Here is an 18,988-nt window from a genome sequence, read left to right on the forward strand (position 1 = left end):
TCCGAAACGCCGAAATGCTCGAACTTGCCTACATAGCAGAGTTTGCCGATCACACAGCACGGCTCCTCTATTGGAGGTTTGGATTCAGGGCCGTTTAGGATATAGGTATCGAATTTAGGTTGCTTCAGCACATCAAGCGACTCTTTGCAATTGGCCAAAATGTGGATTCCAGCAAGGGACCTTGGAGAGATATTTCGTGCTTTGGTCGATACTTGACAGTCACGGTGCGCTGCGACCGCACCGAGCACCTCCTATGATTGACCAGCATTTTAAACACATGCCATGTCAAGTTTACAAACAACGCTTCTAGCAAACGTCGAGGAAAGACTACACATGCTCCGGAGTCGCCATGTACGACGAACCCTTCCCCACGCTCAAGCTCTAAGGCCATGGCGATTCGCACGATGGCAGTGATTCAACGATTTGTGTGATTCGCTCAGGGAAAATGTGCTTCATTGCATAGCAAGAAACATCAAAGGATAGGTGTTTTTCTTGAATGAAGGTCCTTGCTTAATCATGGCCAAGGAGTTGAGCATGGAGTATATAGCCCCAGCTACACGGAGTTGATATAGAAAGAAGCGACGATGCTGGCATTGATTTAATTTGCTTGACTCGAGAATCGAGATGAGGACCAGTAGACGATGCTTTAACTATTAAAGTAATTCCGCGTCCTCTGAATCTGTATTCCCTGGATCTTCGTTGTATCTTCCATATTGTCCTGTCCCAGCGCTTATTCGTTGATAAAAAAGACTGGACACCGTAGCTAGCCGTAGAACGTGAACAAACCAAGTATAACCCGTTCCTCTGTGACCACATTCGACTTTGTCGACTTCGACCGGCTATTAGAGCTCACAGATTCGGACCTCGCAAATGAATTCGTCGCCTCGCTGTTCTGCGCGTCCGGCTCGCACCTCATATCTGCACTAGGAATGAATGCGCCTTGAACGCTACGTTGGCTCTCCCCCACGACGTCGCGACTGATTCGAGCATCCCTGCTGCCATTTGCCGCCGCAGCAATGGGCAAGAAAAGTAAAGGCGGCTTCTACGCGGTCAGACAAGGGCGCAACGTTGGCATCTTTACTACGTGGTGAGCAATTTTTCGCCAGCTTTTTGGAGCCGCCCCGTCCCAAGTTTCGGCCTCATTTTCTGACGAGTTTTGGGCTTTTACTCGATATAGGGATGAATGCAGAGCAAGCGTCGACGGCTTCTCCCAAGCACAATTCAAACGCTTTGACACACGCCATCAAGCGGAGGCTTTCATCGGCTCAATTCCAGTTTCCAACAGCGATCAGTGTGATGCGGCACCAGTGGCTTCCACTTCTTATGGCTCCGTATTTCCTCCGCGATCAACCACAGACGGTTCTGGAGTGCCGCCTCCGGAAGCCGCAGGATGTAACAGAGACTGGTACATGCGGGAGGTGGCACCTGATCCAGAGCGAGCTGCAAATGGACCAGCTAGGGCATACCAGATCGTCGCTCTTCCTTCCTCAAAGGCACCAAAGATACCACTGAGAGATGACGAAGGTAGACGTCATCATGCATCCAGCACATTCGCCCCACCGAAAGCTCCAACCGTGCCTTCTCGAACGGCACCTTCACACAGTGCTCTTGGCAAGCGACCTGAGCCCTCTTCAGAGACTTTCGAGCCGCCAGCATCGAAGCGTGAGCACAGAGCGTCACACGGCCCGCGCCGGTCACTAGACGTCTGGTGTGACGGCTCCTCGCTCGGCAACGGCAAAGTCGGATCTCGAGCTGGCTGGGGTGTCTACTTTGGGCCGCCGGGGACAGAATACTCAGACCTGAATGAGAGTTGCAGACTCCCCGGCAAGGTGCAAACAAATAATAGGGCAGAGCTGATGGTGAGTGTACGAACGTTTGAATGGATGAGCGACAATGCGAGCGCGAATTTATGATCGTATCCATTCCCTCTTTCTTAGGCAATCATTCGAGCCTGTGAGCTGTGCCAAGACACTAGTATTAACCTGCAAATTCACACAGACTCACAGTATTCCATGAAAGGTGCGTTCACTCCATTGGTCGAAAAACGGCGGTATTTGCTAGAGCTCGTGTGCCGACAGCGTTCTCTCCTTCTGACGAGACAGCAATCAATGTGTGGCAGCAAAAATGGCGCGAGAAAGGCTGGAAGCTCGCAAGCGGTGGAAACGTTCAGAACCGCGATCTGATAGAGCGGATCGAAGAGCTTTTCAGACAGCGCGACACGCGACCGAAGCTCATCTACGTTCCGGGGCATTCGGGCGATCCAGGTAACGAGGCTGCTGATAAGTGAGTTTCTGTTTCGGTAAGAAGCTCTTTGCCGCTATGAATAACACCGCACGCCTTTTCGCTCAATGCGGCACACAGACTTGCAAAAGCTGGTGCCTTGCGAACCCAGGTCAAAGTGGAGCAGAAATAGCAGAGGCGCGGCTCAGTGTGATCCATCACATACGGCCCAGGTAACGATGCAAACCTTGAAATATTCTTTCGGATTGAATCTGCAGTGCTGTAACCGCATTGTGCGAGCTTTTTGTGCTTTTCCATGTACGAGGTATGCTTTTTCTACAGGTCACATCTCTGAACAGCGGGGGTGTACTGTCAATGCTTGCTAGTCACCCTTTAAATGTTGGTTTGGCCCTGGGTCTGTTCTGCACGATCCGCCCGATCCACTCCATGATCTCTGGTAACAGCTTGGGCAGGACGTCGAGCGCCTTGAGGTTCTTGAAGACCTGCTGCGGATTGGTGGCGGCGAGGATGACGATGCTCACGTTGGGGTATTTTGCACCACCCCCGCAAGGGCGGTGACATGTGCCGAGCTCCTTTGCGAAGTGGATGAGCTGCATGACATTCTCGATCTTCGCCTTACCCTCTCTGTCTATAACATTGCGACGCCATCAATGATGAAGGCTTGGTTGGTGGCGATTCGCAACCCCTCGAAGATGCCGACGTTGTACTTGCCCGTCAGCACGCCCGATGCGATGGGAGACCATAAAGTGAGGCCAAACCTTGTACGGCTCGCGGTGGAGGCACTCGTACTCTTTCTCGACGTGTTCGCGGTACAGCCACGAGTACTGTCGTTGGTCCGTGACGAGCACGATGAGATCCAGGCGCGCGGCGACAGTGTGCGCCTCCTGGATGTGCTATGCAGACCAATCGGGGATGCCCCAGTAGAAGCAGTGGTCCAACTCGATGAGAGAATTCAAGGCGCAACCAATCCCTTCCATCGGCACGCTGGCGTCCGCCTGATGCGCGTGGATGACACTCCAGTATTTCAAGCCGCAGCGCTCAAGTGACTGGTCCGCTGCCTCGATTATGAGCTTCCGGCTCAGGCCGTGACGAGTTGAGGGCGTTACCGTCGATGCCGAAGAAGATCATGGTTGTCAGGACGAGATCCTCGCGCTTGGTGCAGCAGAACTGCAGAGAGGGCGTCAAGGGTGAAACATGATAAGAACGTGAGCGTGATCCTTTAACGATGGTTTCCGACTGCAAATGTCAACCATGTACCTTGATGACCTAACATATGACCTGTCTCCGACTGGCCGGCCGTGTACATCTCGGCAGCGTCGAAGGTGTAGATTCCGTTCTCAGAGGCGGCCTTGATGATCTTCTCGGTCGCCTTGAGGCCAACTTGGTCGCCGTAGCTGTGCTATCCACCGAGGGAGAGGAGGGCGACGCGCAGGCCCGAGATGCTGAAGTTGCGGACCTGTATATTCATGTGGCCGTCCTTCATTTTGGCGACGCCCGGTTGCGGGGCCGGGGTGAGCATCTGGCCTGAGGGCTGGGTGGCGTGGTCCCGAGCGCTGCTTGTGGAGGATGGGTGACTGGTAATCGTCAAGACACACGTGTCAACGGAAGTATCGGATGTTGCTTGGGGGATAGTATTCCACCATTCCACTCAATTTCCAATGTACCCCGCGTCATCGTCATGTTCCCGCAGCCACAACCCTAAGCCTAATCGTTGATCCAATCTTCAAGGGTCCTCGAGTCGACTAACAGAGTAAGACGGCCGCCGTGCGCGGAATGCCCGCCAAGCGGCGCGGCAGTCAAGGAAGCACGAGAATGCAGTCCAGCGAGCAGCAGGGGAGATTGGTCGTTGGTTGGGTGGTAACGAAATGGGTCGGGGTGGGAGCCGTCACAAGGGTGTGGACATGGTAGCATCTCCCTCTCTCTTCGCACACCGCTTGCGGCAAGCAAGGCAACTGAATAGACTCCCAACCACACTGCGCCTGGAATGTACCGATCCCCTTCTGCAGCACCGCCAGGCTTCATTCTCACGCCTGCGCCCGCGCCCGCAGGTGCGCCCGTTCTCCTGCTCGCAGCTCGCTCCATGGCACTGCTCCGAACAACTTGCTACAGCGTCCTCCCGTCGTCTGTCACCACAACCCGCTGCTTCACCAGACTCGTCGTGGTAGCCCCCTTGTGCGCGACAGCAGCGTCGCTCGCAGCTTCGCGGAAGTGCTCGCAGCCCCTGGCACAAGAGCACCCTTTCCACACCTCCCGTTCCATTCGAGTGGCCATCGATAGCGCCTCGACCGCCAAGAAGAGCATGCCGTCTTCACGCCTCGGGTCTCTCTCCGGCGCATCGGTGCCGGTTCCAGCCGCGCCGTTCCCTATATCGGGCCTGCTGCCAAAGGAGACGACGCAGGCGCTGCAGTTCCTCCGCAAGTACCCCAGCTACGACGGTCGGAATGTTCGTGTCGCGATCCTTGACACCGGCGTAGATGTCGCCGCAGCTGGTCTCGATGGCAAGGCCAAGGTCGTCGATGCGATCGACTGCACGGGTGCGTAAGAGCTTCTCGTCGCTCTTTCATCCACGCACGCTTCTGACCCTTTTCATCATTACCACGCACAGGTGCTGGAGACGTGCTGTTGTCCGACGTGACCGCTTCCTTCGTAGCCGGCACCCCCTCCTCTTCCTCCTCGTCCGGCTCAAGCCCCAGCACGCTCGTCTCGCCTTTGACGTCACGAAAGCTCTACCTATCCCCCACGCTCCAAAACCCTTCGGGCAGGTGGTACGCTGGTGGAAAGCGCGCCTTTGACTTTTGGCCCTCGGAGCTCGCCACCCGTCTCGGCAAGGAGAGGAGGAAGGCATTCGAAGTCGAGCATGCAAGACTTGTCGCACAGGCTCAAAAGGAGCTTGCTGCGCTCGAGAAGAGCAAAGGTGCCGCTGCCTCCCCATCCGCTTCCCCGTCAGTCAAGGCGGAGGCAGCCGCCAAGCAGGGCGCGCAAGGTACTGAGTCTGCTACCACGAGCTCTACGCCACCTTCTCCGCACTCACAGCAAAAAGCCGAGCTCAGGTCCCGCTTGGCCGTACTTGACGAGCTGCTGTCGTCCTACTCAGACGTCGGACCGCTCCTCGAGTGCGTCGTTTACCACGACGGCACCTACTGGCGCGCCATCATCGGTGGTGGCGAGGGCGACGCGCATGACCCAAGCTCTGGCCTGCCAGCGTACCGTATGGACGCCGACTTGGCTCATGGCCCTGCTGTTGACCTCACCGCGTTCAAGAAGGGCATGGCGGACTTCCGCCTGGAGCGCGAGTGGCGCTTCTTTGGCGAGATGGATCGGCTCAGCTACTCGGTCAACATTCTCACCGACCGACCAGCGTACACTTCCGAAGCGGCTGCAGGTGCAGAAAAGGCCGCCGAGGAGATCCCCACGACGCTCAGCATCGTCGCCGTCTCTGGCTCGCACGGCACGCACGTCGCAGGCATCGTCGGCGCCTACCACGCCCCTGCATCCGGGTCGGGCGAAGGATTGTCGGATGAAGACGTCGCGCGCAACGGCGTCGCACCCGCCTGCGAGATCGTCTCGCTCAAAATTGGTGACGCGCGCATCGGCACGATGGAACAGGGCCACGCACTTCTGCGCGCTGCACGCGCGCTCATCGACACGCAGTGTGACCTCGCGAACCTGAGCTACGGTGAGGACGGCAGCTTTGGTGTCGAGAACCGCGGCGCGTTCGCTGCTGCGCTGCGCGAGCACGTCATTCGCGAGCGCGACATCATCTTCGTCGCCAGCGCTGGTAACAACGGGCCCGCGCTCACCACCGTCGGCCATCCAGGCGGTACGACGACGGGCGTGCTTAGCGTCGGCGCCTACGTCAACGCTGGCGCTATGGCGCAAGCCGAGTACGCGCCGATTGAGAACGCGCCAGACAACGTCACCACGTGGTCCTCCCGCGGCCCGGCGTCCGATGGGGACAAGGGCGTGTCGATCTACGCGCCCGGTGCCGCCATCACGTCCATCCCGCAGTACTGCCTGCAGGCGACCGCCATGTACAACGGCACGTCCATGTCGAGCCCCAACGCATGCGGGTCCTTAGCGCTGCTCCTCTCCGCGCTCAAGCAAAACAAGATGCCCTACACGCCCGCGCGCGTCATCAAAGCGGTGCGTGAGGCGGGCAAGAGCGTCGACGATCCGCTCGACGTGCCGTTCATCCAGGTCGACAAAGCATGGGAGTATCTCCAGGAGTACGCGGCGCACCCCGCCGCCGACGCTGAAGTCCGCGTCGCCATCACGCCTCCCGGTAAGCCGCTCGGGCGCGTCAACACCGACAAGCGCGGCTGCTATCTGCGCGAGCGCCACGAGTGTTCGCGCGTCAACCAGTTCCAGGCAACCGTCAAGCCGACGTTCAAGACGCACGAGACGGAGCGCTCGTGGGCGCTCCAGCTGCGCTGCGCCCTCGTCGCGACTCAGAGCTGGATCAAGGCGCCGCAGTTCGTCCTGCTTGGCGCTAACGGCCGCACATTCGAGATCCGCGTCGACGCCGCTTCCCTCCCGCCAGGACTGCACCACGGCTGGGTGTACGGGTACGACTCGGAGGTGCAGGGCTACAAGCTCTTCGAGATCCCCATCACCGTGGCCAAGCCCGAAGTGTGCGACGGCGCGACAGTACGTTACGACGGCCTCCGTCTTTCCGCTGGCCAGGTCACGCGGCGCTTCCTCCATGTCCCGGACGGCGCGACGTGGGCGACGGTACGTGTCGTAACCGCAAACCACGCCGCCAGCGGGACGAACGCGCGGCTGTGGATGCACCTCGTCCAGCTTGAGCCGCACCAGCGCTTGCATTCAGTCGAGAAGGCGTGGGTCTTTTCGCTTGCCGAAGGCGAACCCGTAACTAAGCGCATCACGGTCAAGGGCGGCATGACGATGGAAATTGCCACTGCACAGTACTTCATGGCCAGCTCGGCGTTCGAGTTCGACCTCCAGTTCGAGTTCCACGGCGTCCAGATCTCTGCCATTGCCACGGGCCGTGACGAGATGACGCTCATCGGCGGCGAGGGGATCGCACGGCTCGAGTGCATGGCGGCGCTGCGCCCAGAGGAATTCAAGCCTTCAGTCTCTTTTGACACACGTCGCACCTTCCTGCGCCCGACGGCGGCGGACGTGCGGCCGCTGAACACGCCGCGCGATCTGCAGCCGAGCGGCAAGTCGCTGTTCGAGCTTGTGACAACGTACGCGCTCAAGCTGTCCGAGGCGAGCAACAAGATCTCCACGCGCCTGCCAACGTCCGGGAACGTATACGACGCAGCAGTGCCGATGCTGATGCAGATCTTCGACGCGAACAAGAAGGTCCGCCAGTTCTGCGATGTATACCCCAAGGAGGTGACGCTGCCTAAGGGAGACTATACGATTAAGGTCGCCTTTGTGCATGAAGATGCGGCCGTCCTGCAGAAGTTGCGCAGCGCCACACTTACCGTCGACCAGAAGCTCAGCAAGGCAGGCGACGTCAAGCTCGATCTGTACGAGAACCACGTGGATGTATTCGATACCAGCGCGCCGATGGACTTTAAGGGCGGCATCAAGCTCATGCCGGGCGAGCGCAAGATGCTCGTCATGGATACCAACCTCGAAGGCGACCGCATGCCCAAGGAGGCGCAGCCAGGCGACATTCTCATTGGCTCATTCAGCTTTGCGGAGGCCAAGACCCAGCTGCGGTACATTGTACCGCCTGCGCCCAGGAAAGAGAAGGAGGATGACGATGGTAGCAGCAGCGGCAAGGATGGCGAGCCGACGGTGGATCTGCTTGTGAGCGTCTCCAAGAAGATCAAGGACGAGGAGAAGAGTCAGTTCCTCGACAAACTTGTCGCGGAGCATCCGGACCACCTGGGCCTGCTGCGTGCGCGTCTCGAGGCCGTTGCGGGAAAAGATGAGTCGGACAGGAAGGAGAATGCGAACGCGATCATCGGCGCTGCGGACGCCATCCTGGCGCGCGTGGATCAGACGGCGCTGCGCCTGCACCTGGGCACGAAGCAGCTGCCGAGCAACGAGCAGAGTGAACAGGACAAGAAGACGGCCAAGGAGATGGACAAGCGCAAGTCAGCCGTCACGCTCGCGCTCAACCGTAAAGCGAGGGCGCTCCTCGCGCGCGACGGCGAGCAACAGCAGCAGGCGATCACGGCGTTTGACGAAATGTTTTCCGAATACCGCAAGTACTACGCGGCGGATAGCAACGACAAAGAGTTTAGCAACCTTTTCGTCCGGTGGTCCATCCAGCAGGGCAGGTACGTGGTCCTTTCCTTTCCACCTTCGCTGACGTATCTGTGCAGTTCACTGATGGCTTCTCAACCTCCACCCTTTTTGCAGGTACGGCACAGCTCTACAGTCTGTGCGCAAAGCGATCAAGGACATGGGCGCGGGTACATCGGACAACCTGGAGGAGCTGAACAAGGCGCGCGCACTAGAACGCGAGCTGCTCGGGCCCACCAGGCTCGGCTGGAGCGCCTGGGCAGCGAACGCTGCGCGCTGGGCCATTGTCGATCAGCCCAAGGACTATGCGCCGTTCTAATGAGCGACACGAAGGGTGTTTAGGCGTGGATTCGATGTCAAGTATTAAACCACCAAGGGAGAAAGGAGCGGCGCTCATGGTCTGGGAAGCTATGCATACCATACATCATCCAGGGACCATACACCCCGTGTGAGAATTACATATGATGAGAAGCTTGGGGTTGTAATGATGTCTGCCCTTCCTTCTGCATTTGAAAATGAATCTGACAAGAATCAGAAGGGGAGCGTCTTGCACAGTCGAGCGGCTCGCAATATCAAAACGAAGAAGAGGCTGTTGCTTTGGCTGCGCCTGATGTGATGGTTGTCAGATGTGTGTGCATAATTAACATATGCACTTCTGCTTTTTTGCTTTTGCAATTGGCGAGGTCTCTCTGCCTTCATTTGCTCTCCCTCCCCCTTTCATGTTGGCTGGCCTCGCGGAGATGATCGCCATTATCTTCTCTTCGAGAAGATGCCGATTGCCGAGGATGAGATGCAGACGCTGATGGCGGGATGCATGCAGCTTTTGCAAACCCGAGGAAGATGATTTCTGTTGGCGTGATGGGGAGCGACTTCTCCGCGACCACTGCGATGCCCTTCTGGTAGCAACATCAAACGTGTGAACGACCACCCGAATGTTCTACACCTTAGTACATGTGTTTAGCCGCCTCTCCTTGCCGCTACTTATAGCAAAGCCCATTGATAGCCAAGTCTCCAGCATCAGCGTGCCATCGGTCATCGCTGTGCTGAAAGGCTCGCCGATCTCCTCACCCAGACGACCCTCCCCCTGTGCAACCCGCATTCCATTTCCATAGTTGCCCCTTCTACCCTCCTGCAGCTTCGCATCTTCACCTGCTTCGAAAATGCGCTGCCGTTGCTTTTCCAGCCTCGTTATCGCGCTGCTTCTCGGGGTCTACCCTTCGCTCGTCAGCGCAGACACGACGGTGACATTCGATGGGCGTCAGTTCGTCAACAAAGGGCTCATTGCCTTCGGCCGCATAGCCAACGATGCGGTCGACAGCTACGGTGAAACACTCGGCGGCCTCGGCTCCTCCATTGCCTTCCCCAATCCAAAGAGCTTCCAGGTCAATCTCGAAGGGACTAGCAGTGGGATCATCAGACTGAACTCGGACCGTGGCTACAATGTCGTTGGCGTCACTGACTACCGTGCCCGCTCTCATCAATTCCACATGAACTTCACGTGAGCATCTGATCACAATCCACCTGGCAGCTTTGTGCTTTGTTTTCTGTCTGCTGACACTGAAGCCCCGCGTTTTCCATTGCGACAGACCGTACAGCGCATCATCAACGAGTGAAAACCTCGCCCTGACGTATCAGTCATCGACGCTCTACCGCATCCCCAAAACGGTCACGTCCAATGGAGGCTGCCTGCCCGGCAAGGTGGCGAGCTGCCCGGCCGGACCGCTCTTGCAGTACACGACCGGCCTCGATGCTGACTCCTCGTCCGGTGCTTCCGGCAGCGGCATCCAGGGTCCAAATCTGCCCCTTAACAGCTACGGCCGGTACCTCTCCGTCGATCAGGAAGGCTTTGCCGTCCTCCTGGACGGTGCGCTTTGGGCCATCAGCGACGAGTACGGTCCGTACATCCATTTTGTCATCCCTTCGTCCGGGCAGATCGTCGCATCGCTGCGGCCGCTCAACGGTATCGTGCCCAAAGACGCCAACGGCGCCGACAGCTTCACCGCCGAGACGCAGCCGACCAGCGGTCGGGCTGACAACCAGGGATTCGAGGCGCTCACTTTTGACGCCAAGACAAACACGCTGTGGGCCATGCTCCAGAGCGCCACGACGCAAGACAGCAACGGTGGCGACAAGAGCTTGAGCCGCAACACGCGCATGTTTGGCTGGCAGCTCGCCCTGCCTTTGCTGCAGGGCATTGTGAGTGGCAAGTCAGCGCTGCCGCTGCCGCAGGTGCAGGTGCAACTCAAGTATGAGTACGTCGTTCAGCTGCCCGTCTCAGATAACGGAAAGACGTACGCGCAGTCGGAGATGCACGTCGTCGACAGTACCACTTTCCTTGTCCTCGCGCGTGACGGCAACGGCTTAGGAGACACGGACACCAAGAGCAAGTACAAGCAGGCAGACCTCATCAGCACCAAGGGCGCTACCAACATTGCTGGCAGCAAGTATGACAACCCTGCCAACCCTATCGCACCAGGCGGAACGCTTGTCGCCGGCATCACGCCCGTGCAGTACCAGAGCTTCGTCGATCTCATCGACGCGACGCAGCTCGCCAAGTTTGGTCTACACAACGGAGGCGTGATCGACCAGAATCGTAAGCGACGCAAGGGGCTCAGCTATTCGTCTGTCATCGCTTGTACTAAATCTCCGTTACAACGGCTCTGTGCTCCTCGCTTGCAGTGATCGCATCCAAGCTCGAATCGCTCGCGCTGATTTCCGCCAACGATTCGGCGAACCCGGACGACTATCTGCTGGTCGTTGTCAGCGACAACGACTTTATCACTACCAACGGTCACGAGGCCGGCGAGACCGCTCAGGGTACCGGCACGTATCAGGTGCAGGCGTACAGCGACAGCTATGCGCAGCAGTACGGGAGTCAGGACACACAGGTGTTCGTGTACCGCCTCACGTTACCGGGCTGTGCGGTATGATGGATGGGCGTATCCTAAAAATAGGGGAACAACCATTGGGAGCCATCTCGCCAACATTTTGTTTCCCGTCACTGCGCGTACAGATTGTGGAGCTCTGTCGCATTTTGGCGGCATGCAGAGGATTCTGCTTGGCAGTGAGGCGTTTGCGTCGCGCTCATATCAGCATGTCGGTGGAATTAGCAAGATAGGTACAAATGCGGAGAGGCAAAATAGAAATACTGCGAGCGATAACAAGTTGCAAGAACGAGCTAGAGCTTGGTGAGAAGAAGACATCGAAAAGTTCGCCTTTCATGCGCGATGCAATGCAGCAGCGCGCTCTTCCTTATGCAAATTCTCCGCGACCTGCGCGAGCGAAGAGTGGACGTGTTGTGACTGAAAGGCGAGGTGATCGTGCTGGTCGCGTGTTCGTGTCGTTCCAGCCCTTGTATCGTGCGAGCGGCAACCGGTCTCGTCTTCGCCCTGATGATCTCCGCTTTCTATCCACGCGGCGCTAGCACCAGGCGCATCTGTGTTCTCCACGCCGGCGACCTTGAAGACGGCCCTTTCGAGCGTCTCAAGCGGGACGAGGCGTTGCGCCTCGGCGCCGAGCCACGCAGCGCGGTTGATCCAAGCGGGCAGAAGCGGCGGCGGGTGCGTTTCCGGCGACGATGGAGATGTCGATGTTGATAGGGGTGAGTCTGGGCGCAGAAGCAGCTCCAGGAACGTCTCGGTGAAGTGGTTGCAGTTGTTCGTCAGCAAATCGTATGAGAGTCCGTGGAATAACGACGAGGACTTGAGAAACGCGAGGGATTGGTGTACGTGCAACAGCGAGCGTGCTCGGAGGGCGGATCGCCGCGGATGCCGTGGGAGTGGGCGAGGGTGCGTGCTGTCCTGAGGCGGCATGTCTGGCGCGTGTGTGGACACGGACGAGGGAGGCCGCGACGTGCTCGTCGACGTGGGCATCGTGACGTACGACGGGTGTGCAAAAGGCGCCGGAGTATTGCTACGCGATGACGCAGACGAAGCGGACGAGCTGTAGTGCAGATCGAGAAAGCTTGGTAGCCATCCAGAGCGTTTTGCAGCTGATACTGCTGCTGCTGCTTGCGAAGCACGGCGGCGCAGCGTCGGTGGAACAAATATGTCCGGCTCTTTGAACGCGGCTGCACCGCTCGTCGGTGCGACCCACTTGCCATTTTCGCCCATGCCCTCTAGAAGCGTTCCTCGGCCGAATCGGATCTTCTTTGCCGTGTCCTCCGCGGCAGCACTAGAAGCAGAGGAGGGATCCGATGCTCGTTGGAAGGAGGGAGCAGCGGAGTAGCCCATGAAGTACGCGCCGAGATAGCGACACCCAGGAAACGGCGGCGGGCCAGGCGCCGGTACTTCCTTGGGCCGGGCGTAGCGATGGGTCAGACCATCTATCAGCTCGCCCTCTTGTGTTTTTAACGGTTTGCAAGACGAATGCGATATTGCCTGCATTGTCAACCGCTTCTCCTTGTCACCATTGTCATTGACGGCCCCTTCGGCGCGTGGTAATGCATGCGCTTGCTTCGATTCACCTTCACTCCTCAAGCCATACTTGATCCCTCTACAGGGAAGCGCAAATACGCCCGTGACGCCAGGGACGTCGTGGCCGCCGAATGCATACTCGCATTCGAGGTCGGGCAGCCAAACGTTAGTGTGGAACACTCCTACGCCGAGATACGTGCGCGAGAGCGAGGACCAGCGAGACTCAGGGAGGAGGTCCCAGACTGTGATGTACACAGGTGTACCGTGCGCAGATGCGAGGTCGAGCCAGGTATCTTCTTCTCGGACATAGCTGCTCTCCGTGGCTGGTGATGTTGATGAAGAAGCGTGTGAGCAATAAGCGGTGTTGCCCGTGGCGCTTCCGCACGGCTTTGCCTTTGACGACGATGATGGACCATTGCTTTGCGCGCTCGCCATCTTCAGCTCGACAGCTGTTACAGCAGATGCATAGAGCTGTGTACAATGGTTGAAGCTTTGAAGTGACCCAAGTAGACGGCTGCCATTCTGCAGAATGAATGTGAGGTTCCAATCCATTTCATTGGCAAATCGATCCCACGTGCGACAATGACGTGGGACACTGTCATGGTGAAGAATTTCATGCGATTCGAAGCTGATTCCCGGAACCTGTAAGACGGAACAGTGGAGTCCACAGAATCCCCGCAAATATCCCCGGGGAAGCTCGTTCTCTGAAGCAGGTGTGGAGACCGTCCTAGGAAATACATGTGTCTTTCCGAGAATATGGAAATCATTTCGGACGATTCTGCATATCCCTGGTGGAGTATTTGCAGAATGGTCCGGGGCCCCAGAGTGGCTGCAGCGCCGTTCGGCGGGCGAGGATATCGAGGTGTGTGCTTGTTACTTCACACACTAGATAGGTTTGCGTGATGCGCAGGTAACGGCCCTACTTACCACATATTTCCGTCAAAATCTGGTTGCGATCCTCGACTAAGATGTGAAGATAAGCCAACGACTTGGAAGAAGCAGATGCGTTGCTATCCATTTGGTGATATTGCCGAAAGCTGTTGTCGTCAAGTGGCGCAAAGGATCACGCGACCACGCATTCAGCCCTGCCGCCGCCTCGACCCCACCCCTCGTCTGCTGAGAAGCGCTAAAGCATTCTGCTCACATATTGTAGTGAAGTTGACCTGTCTGGGCGTCTGCCAAAACCCACTGCCATTCTGGGCCCCAGAAAGGCCCCCAGATCGGGACTCTGGTGGCGGAAAGTTGGGAGCAGATCTGTTGGATCTGCCAATGTGCACTCTGCCCCTCGACATCACCTGTGTGCCTTGTTTGTGAACTGATCGACTCGAGGCTGCGTTTGCCTCGTCCTCGGGAGAGCAAAGGTCACACACGCTGGCACGCTGTTCTACCCCCGTATCTCGAAGTCTCTGCCGTATGTCGGCCAGGGCGAGGCAGGCGTGTGGCAGCGCGGCATGTCCGAAAGCAGACACATCACAAAATTCCATACCGATGTTCCATCTTAGCTGCTGTGATCGGAGATACCCTCTTTTCATTTCATCTGGGTGCAGTCGAAAACGCGGGGGGAGGAGGGCTGTGTTATCCATTTGCCTTTAGAAAATCATGATGCTTCTATCTCTACTATGATAGGTGAATATGTTGCAGACTGCATGCGTGCCGCACACAGGTCAAGTAACGAGGGCGATTACGACTGCATCTTGCAATTCTCATCCCCTTCATCCTCAGACCCGGCTTCGCCGCCGATCACATATCGCTTGAATCCGTCCCAGATATCTTGCTTGCATGCCATGGCGAGCAGCATGACGGCGGGCAAGTGCCACAGGCTGACAAAGAAGCACTTGCGCGCGCTCGCACTCGCGTCGGAGGCGTGCCCTTGATCCTTGTAGAATCTCCACGCCGCGTGGAAGAGCGCAGCATTGGGGACTGCAGAGAGCAGCGCATACACCGGAAGGACGGTCGTACTGCCGCAGAACGGCAGAGCTGCACAGAGCGGGAAGAGCGCGGCGGCGTAGCGCAGGCCCGTGCGCCGGTTTAGGGCGGGTCGGAGGACGGACATCATGCGGTAGCCGCCCTTGGCATAATCGGCGCGGACAACATGTGCTAGGCTGTTAAAGTGCGGGAACTGCCATGCGAAGAGGATCGCACTAAGGATCCATGCGGGCGCGTCGCTCGCTTCGAACAGCGTGCCGGTCGACGCGACCCAGCCCATCAAGGGCGGGATAGCGCCAACGACGGCGCCGACCCACGTATTAACCATGGACAGGCGCTTCAGCGGCGTATAGATACCAGCGTACAGCACAATGTTGGCAGCGCCCAGCGCGGCCGTCAGCGGGTTGACGGCCGTCGCGAGCAGCGCTGTGCCACCGACGCCTGTGGCGATGGAGAAGGCGAACGCATGCATATGCGACACCTGGCGCGCGGGCAGCGGCCGTGCGCGCGTACGCTGCATCTGCGCATCGTAAGGCGCCTCGAGAAACTGATTCATGGCGTTGGCGCTCGAGGAGCAGAGGCTCGTGCCAGCCGTCAGTGCGAGGAGCGTCGCCACGGATGAGGAACCCACCGCAAGGGAGGCGGGGACCAGCGCGTAGCCTGCCATGGTGGTAAGCACCATGAGGAACGTCAGGCGTGACTTGGCCAGCGCACGCCAGCTGGCGATGAGGCTCGAGACCGTTGTGGCGGGCAGGGGCTTGAAGAGCGCATGCGAGGAGTTCGGCATGGAGGCGGAGGAGCTCGGCGAGAGGAAATTGATACCCGGATCATCGCTCCGTGGAGCATATCGCTTGCGCAAGGAACTGATCCGGTCTGCTTGCGACGCGGTGGCTGAGCTCGATGACGAGGACGAGACAGTCTTGACATCGGAAGGTATCTCGGCTAGTCCGCCCGATGAGTCTGGCGAAGCGACTTCCGTCGGGGTCGCCAGCCATCGTCGTGAGGTAAAGAACGGCTTTGGTAGAAAGGAGGCCGACTTCCCGCTTACGATTGTGCTTGCAGTTGCTGACGACGGTATCGACGAGAAAGGGTGGCGGAGAAGGCCTGGCGTAGATGACGGGCGCGCGATGCTGGCTCCCCTTTGGCGCGATAGGCATTGCTGCCGCCATGACACAGAGGAATAGGGTCGCACATCACGCGCAGACGCTCTTCGGCATTCCGATGCTCGAGAGATGCGAAGAATAGGCGGCCGGAGTGGAGCGGCGGCGCTGGCACTGAAAGACGCGGCCGCCAGGGCGCCGCTGCTGCTGCTGCAACTTCTAATCGCGGGGTTCCTCCACGCGCCGGCTCCGACGAGCAGACTGGATGAGACGATGTGCTCCATTTCCAGGACTGCATGAACTGGCTAGGGGGCTCTGCACGACACGGCCGAGGGAGAAGCCAACCCACGAGATGCTGCCTGTCCCGGTCCCTGGGTTGTTTGTCGAGGACGTCGAAGAATGGATTTCGAAAGCGACAGGATGAAGGGTTATATGCTTCGCAGGCGAAACTGCGCAACGAGGGGAGTCGCCGATCGAAGAAGATGACGTTCCTCGCTTATGTAATATCCTTTCTGGCAGGGGAAGATGAGGGTTGACACCTCACCGTCAGTTAAACGCTGGAGGAGGGGACATGCTCCACCTCATGGCTTCTGCTCGTCGCCATGCATACTAGACAACAGTCTGCATCACCTGCTGCGAAGCTGAACAACACGCTGAACGCACAGCGGGAGGTTGACCAGCAGTGATCGACCCAAAAGAGCTTCGCCCTGCCTCATCTCGACCATGGCCAGGCGACCCCGCCAGGCCTTGCGTTCCCTCGACTTTCCCAGCGGGCACGCAGCGGGCGTGTTGTGAGCGGCACTGTCCAAAGCAGGCTTGACCCCTTTGTCATCATCAGGCAACACGCCCCAATGGCATTTCAAGCTGGTAAGATGACATGGAGATCAGGCGCAGCAGCAGGTGGAAGGGCCACCACAGGAGGCACAGCAGGCCGGAATGGCCACCTCGTCGAGTCGAGCGTGCCGCTCGCTGATGCACAGACCTTCAGGGACCTCCTCATCTTCGAAGAAAGGCTCAAGCAAAGCGCTACAAGGCTGCAGAAGAGGAAAAAGAAGTACGAGAGTGAGCGTTCGGTTGCATCCGGCGACGAGGCTGTTGGACGCAAGCTGCTGGCTGCAGGCTGTGAAGGCTGATGCATCACTCTTCCTCGCTTCTCAAGCTCTGCTCGCACTCAGTTGCGGGGCGATCGCCTTTCTCAGCTATCATGTCGCGATCGACAAGCCAGAGATTCTAATATTCCATCGAATCAACATCGCTTTGCTACTCTTTTTCTGCACCAACGTCTTCCTTTTCTTTGCATCAGGCATGTACGCCGATCGCATTGTTGCTGCCAACAAGTGAGTCATGGATCCTTTTTCCCGCTACTTCCGGTCCCAGAATCCTCACTGAAGGATCTGGACACTGCTTTGTGCTCTTGAAGGTTCGTCCCGCAAGCCAACCGCTCGCTGAGAAATTTCAACATGTACCTCAACACTCGAACGACACCACGGCGAGGCATATTCGCACGCATCTTCCTGCCATTCTTGAAGCCTCCGCTGGCACGACGGTCCAACCCACCTTCGCGCAGTGGCTCGCCGCACACGTCACCCAGCAAGGAGCTGTTTGGGCTTGTGCTAGATGGCAGTAGTAATAATAGCAGCAGTGAAAAGAGGCAACCGCTCGCCCCACAGCAATCTGATAGGCCGGTGACCCACAGCATCACTCCTTCACTGGGCGCAAAGAACGGCAGAAACCTGTCACAGGCGAGCAGCATCGCGCGGCGCAACGCCATCAGCGCGATCCCACCGGCTGCCAACCCGCGCGGCGAGCTCATCTTCAACTCGAAAGTTTCCCCAGCTTTCCGCGAGGGCTACGAGCGCTATCGATCTGCATTCGAGCGTAGGCGCTCCGAAAAGCTCGAAGCGAAGCGCAGGAGTGGATGGCGTTGGTGGTTGTACACCGGCGCCGGATGGGGCTGGTGGGTCAAGGAGATTTGGAAGCCGCCCGAGGCGGAGCCACACTCACATTCGCACCTACATGCGCACGGGCACCACGCGCAAGGACACCACGCGCATGCGCACGGACATGGGCACAGCGACGAGCCGTACCAGCCATCGCGCCGCACGCGTGTGACGAGTGGTGTTCTATCGCACGGCTCTACACAAGGAGGGACGCATGCACGCACCACCAGAGGGCGCAGCGGCACGGCCGGCAGCACGGCGAGCAATGCAAGCTTACCTGAGGGGATCGGCGGCAGTGCGCTGGCCGAATGCAACGGTAACAGAGGCATTGATCAAAGCGGGATTGTCAGTAATAGTAACATTCCACAGATGACACCTTCACGGCGCCGCAGGGCAGGGCCTGATTCGGCGACACGCCACAGCAAGCGCCTGGACTCGCTTTCCAACTCTGGCCCCAGCGCCCAATCTAGCTCCACTTACCCAGAAGGCTCCCGCGCCAGCGCAGCACTGCAGCGATCAACAGGACCTACGCGCCATACCTACGAAACGATGACAAGCGTCATCATTCCTTCCGCGCCGATCGGCACTCGCTCGCGGCGTTCTAAGGAAGCTTCCAGCGCCGCCAGCGGTACTGCCGCCGGCGACCGTAGCGAGCGTGGCAGAGACGCCACGCCTTCACCCGTAGCGGCATCCTATGCGGGAGGCACACCGCTTTCGCTGTCCCCTACACCTTCTATTTCCGAGAGGAGCATCCGCAGAGACGGCGACGGCGTTGGCGAAGGCGGTGGTTGCAGCGATGGTGGCGATGCCGCAGCTGATACGGACGCTGCTGCGGTGGTAGCGATGGCCGAATATCGGTCCGATCTAGTCGGAACACTGCGAGAGCCGGAGCCAGAGCCAGAGGCGCATGCAGCAGATGTAGATGAGTCGCCGCCCATGTCGAATGCTTCCAGTCCCGCAACGTTGCGCTCGCCTGCAGGAGCACCTTCAGCAACGGAAGATGCATCTGTATCACAGGCCACCGAATCGTTTGCGGAACGGGGCTGGGTGAACGTCGTCACGGCGCAGAGACTTGCTTAGTGCGAAGAGGTACTAAGATCCTGCTGTATCATAGCCAACAGAAATAGTCGAATACGTTACT

At 58.4% G+C, this 18,988-nt stretch overlaps 7 protein-coding genes across 7 annotated transcripts; 4 read left to right on the forward strand and 3 right to left on the reverse strand.

Annotated features, from left to right (window-relative positions):
• Positions 1-829: 829 nt before the first annotated feature.
• On the forward strand, positions 830-2,549 carry K437DRAFT_237308 (uncharacterized protein). The gene is made up of 5 exons (XM_013386839.1): positions 830-1,087; positions 1,178-1,859; positions 1,938-2,019; positions 2,103-2,283; positions 2,362-2,549. Exons 1-5 carry the CDS (start codon positions 1,017-1,019, stop codon positions 2,411-2,413), a joined length of 1,068 nt encoding a protein of 355 aa, XP_013242293.1. The 5' UTR covers positions 830-1,016; the 3' UTR covers positions 2,414-2,549.
• Positions 2,550-2,606: 57 nt separating this feature from the next.
• On the reverse strand, positions 2,607-3,709 carry K437DRAFT_278804 (Aldo/keto reductase; the record flags this gene model as incomplete). Its single annotated transcript, XM_013386840.1, has 6 exons — positions 2,607-2,861; positions 2,885-2,999; positions 3,031-3,134; positions 3,225-3,318; positions 3,492-3,640; positions 3,668-3,709. 6 exons carry the CDS (start codon positions 3,707-3,709, stop codon positions 2,607-2,609), a joined length of 759 nt encoding a protein of 252 aa, XP_013242294.1.
• Positions 3,710-4,540: 831 nt separating this feature from the next.
• Positions 4,541-8,785, forward strand: K437DRAFT_225743 (uncharacterized protein; the record flags this gene model as incomplete). Its single annotated transcript, XM_013386841.1, has 3 exons — positions 4,541-4,775; positions 4,847-8,501; positions 8,584-8,785. The coding sequence occupies 3 exons, from the start codon at positions 4,541-4,543 to the stop codon at positions 8,783-8,785; spliced, it is 4,092 nt and encodes a 1,363-aa protein (XP_013242295.1).
• A 611-nt stretch (positions 8,786-9,396) lies between these two features.
• On the forward strand, positions 9,397-11,540 carry K437DRAFT_153976 (uncharacterized protein). Its single transcript, XM_013386842.1, has 3 exons — positions 9,397-9,964; positions 10,062-11,059; positions 11,146-11,540. The coding sequence occupies exons 1-3, from the start codon at positions 9,627-9,629 to the stop codon at positions 11,394-11,396; spliced, it is 1,587 nt and encodes a 528-aa protein (XP_013242296.1). The 5' UTR covers positions 9,397-9,626; the 3' UTR covers positions 11,397-11,540.
• A 49-nt stretch (positions 11,541-11,589) lies between these two features.
• K437DRAFT_257571 (uncharacterized protein) lies at positions 11,590-13,389 on the reverse strand. The gene has a single exon (XM_013386843.1). It carries the CDS (start codon positions 13,314-13,316, stop codon positions 11,685-11,687), a length of 1,632 nt encoding a protein of 543 aa, XP_013242297.1. The 5' UTR covers positions 13,317-13,389; the 3' UTR covers positions 11,590-11,684.
• Positions 13,390-14,562: 1,173 nt separating this feature from the next.
• K437DRAFT_278807 (protoheme IX farnesyltransferase) lies at positions 14,563-15,474 on the reverse strand (the record flags this gene model as incomplete). Its single annotated transcript, XM_013386844.1, has 1 exon — positions 14,563-15,474. The coding sequence occupies one exon, from the start codon at positions 15,472-15,474 to the stop codon at positions 14,563-14,565; it is 912 nt and encodes a 303-aa protein (XP_013242298.1).
• A 1,018-nt stretch (positions 15,475-16,492) lies between these two features.
• Positions 16,493-18,982, forward strand: K437DRAFT_257574 (uncharacterized protein). The gene is made up of 3 exons (XM_013386845.1): positions 16,493-16,969; positions 17,067-17,244; positions 17,328-18,982. Exons 1-3 carry the CDS (start codon positions 16,780-16,782, stop codon positions 18,925-18,927), a joined length of 1,968 nt encoding a protein of 655 aa, XP_013242299.1. The 5' UTR covers positions 16,493-16,779; the 3' UTR covers positions 18,928-18,982.
• The last annotated feature ends 6 nt before the right edge of the window (positions 18,983-18,988 follow it).

Source organism: Tilletiaria anomala, assembly GCF_000711695.1.
Source record: "Tilletiaria anomala UBC 951 chromosome Unknown K437scaffold_63, whole genome shotgun sequence".
Classification (NCBI taxonomy): Eukaryota; Fungi; Basidiomycota; class Exobasidiomycetes; order Georgefischeriales; family Tilletiariaceae; genus Tilletiaria; species Tilletiaria anomala.

What these genes read in the sequence shown, in the direction of transcription:
- K437DRAFT_237308 (XM_013386839.1), top strand. Translation starts at nt 1,017, where the DNA reads ATGGGCAAGAAAAGTAAAGGCGGCTTCTACGCGGTCAGACAAGGGCGC. An exon ending in ATAATAGGGCAGAGCTGATG is followed by an intron (nt 1,860 to 1,937) that starts GTGAGTGTACGA and finishes CCTCTTTCTTAG; the next exon opens with GCAATCATTCGAGCCTGTGA. An exon ending in GGTAACGAGGCTGCTGATAA is followed by an intron (nt 2,284 to 2,361) that starts GTGAGTTTCTGT and finishes TGCGGCACACAG; the next exon opens with ACTTGCAAAAGCTGGTGCCT.
- K437DRAFT_257571 (XM_013386843.1), bottom strand. Translation starts at nt 13,316, where the DNA reads ATGGCGAGCGCGCAAAGCAATGGTCCATCATCGTCGTCAAAGGCAAAG.
- K437DRAFT_257574 (XM_013386845.1), top strand. Translation starts at nt 16,780, where the DNA reads ATGACATGGAGATCAGGCGCAGCAGCAGGTGGAAGGGCCACCACAGGA. An exon ending in GAGGAAAAAGAAGTACGAGA is followed by an intron (nt 16,970 to 17,066) that starts GTGAGCGTTCGG and finishes TCGCTTCTCAAG; the next exon opens with CTCTGCTCGCACTCAGTTGC. An exon ending in CGCATTGTTGCTGCCAACAA is followed by an intron (nt 17,245 to 17,327) that starts GTGAGTCATGGA and finishes GTGCTCTTGAAG; the next exon opens with GTTCGTCCCGCAAGCCAACC.
- K437DRAFT_153976 (XM_013386842.1), top strand. Translation starts at nt 9,627, where the DNA reads ATGCGCTGCCGTTGCTTTTCCAGCCTCGTTATCGCGCTGCTTCTCGGG. An exon ending in CAATTCCACATGAACTTCAC is followed by an intron (nt 9,965 to 10,061) that starts GTGAGCATCTGA and finishes CAGACCGTACAG; the next exon opens with CGCATCATCAACGAGTGAAA. An exon ending in AGGCGTGATCGACCAGAATC is followed by an intron (nt 11,060 to 11,145) that starts GTAAGCGACGCA and finishes CCTCGCTTGCAG; the next exon opens with TGATCGCATCCAAGCTCGAA.